This window comes from Echinococcus granulosus (assembly GCF_000524195.1).
Source record: "Echinococcus granulosus chromosome Unknown EG_S00450, whole genome shotgun sequence".
Taxonomy (NCBI): Eukaryota; Metazoa; Platyhelminthes; class Cestoda; order Cyclophyllidea; family Taeniidae; genus Echinococcus; species Echinococcus granulosus.
The window spans coordinates 1,281-2,346 of NW_020170829.1; the positions used below are offsets into that span (position 1 = coordinate 1,281).

At 45.8% G+C, this 1,066-nt stretch overlaps 1 protein-coding gene across 1 annotated transcript; it reads right to left on the minus strand. All coding sequences in view use genetic code 11, as the record gives it.

The window, feature by feature from the left end:
• Positions 1-343: 343 nt before the first annotated feature.
• EGR_11174 (hypothetical protein) lies at positions 344-1,039 on the minus strand (the record flags this gene model as incomplete). Its single annotated transcript, XM_024500421.1, has 2 exons — positions 344-370; positions 836-1,039. 2 exons carry the CDS (start codon positions 1,037-1,039, stop codon positions 344-346), a joined length of 231 nt encoding a protein of 76 aa, XP_024345165.1.
• Between the last annotated feature and the right edge of the window lie 27 nt (positions 1,040-1,066).

Genomic DNA, 1,066 nt, shown 5'->3' on the forward strand with positions numbered 1-1,066 from the left:
GATTCATTCCAACCTGTACACCTCTCATGGGCATAACTCTGCAACCATGCTTGAACGCGATTTGGAATGACCTCACAAGGGCTTTGATACTAATCAGTTAGTTTCTGTCACTGGACACTTCGAAAACTGATGTGCAGGGCATCTGGTTTAGTGTGTTGGCGCACCGATTTTCATTCCTCTGACCACGCAGATGTGACCAATTGCTATTTCCAGCCAAGGCAAATGGATGTTGCAATGAGGAAAGAGGGATGTTTGAGATGTAGCAGCAGGTTCATGTTAATCAACGCGTCCTCCTTCGGGTCTTAATTCTGCATACCTAATGGCCACTTACCTGCCTGACCTATCACGCTGCCAACTTATAGGCATAAGACTAAAATTTGCACACCTAATGCAGTCTTATACTCACCTGCCTCTTTACGACTGTTCTAACTCCCATCCGTAATTCGCAATGCGGCATTCCGTATTCAATTGCCCTACGTTTGCTTCCTCTGTTGAATCCAACCAGCCAGTTCATCCGTGAAACCGCGTCTTCTCAATTCTTTACATTATAGCACGTAAACATGCAATAGGAATGATTGAGCTAAGCAGATGATTTTCTCTCAGTACACTTTCATGCTTTGAGATGATTTTCTAAGCTGTTTGAACTATGAGAACATGTGATCATCACCTGTCATCGGTAAAGGTGATTCACGCAGCTGCACCTGCCATTCCGAGCATTTGACGATCATTTCATGACTACCACCTTGCGTGGATTCAGATTGTGGGTACTAACTGCAAATTTTCAAGTGACTGCCTCTTATGAACTCTACATTAGTGATTTGATTTGAGAACCCACCTTCAAGAGGTCCTTCATCAATTGCAGAGGGAAACATTGGTGCATGAGGTAAAAGACTTCTCGAATGAGCCTGTGCAGAGGATTAGGCAAGATGACACCTCCCTTTTCCTCAAAGAGAGCAAGGAAGAGACGCTCAGCACCCTGGACGAGCCAGGAGACGTTGGCCACCTTGGACGACGTTGGAGACAGTGCTTTGGCCACCATGACAGGGCTCGATGCATCAGTCCACCT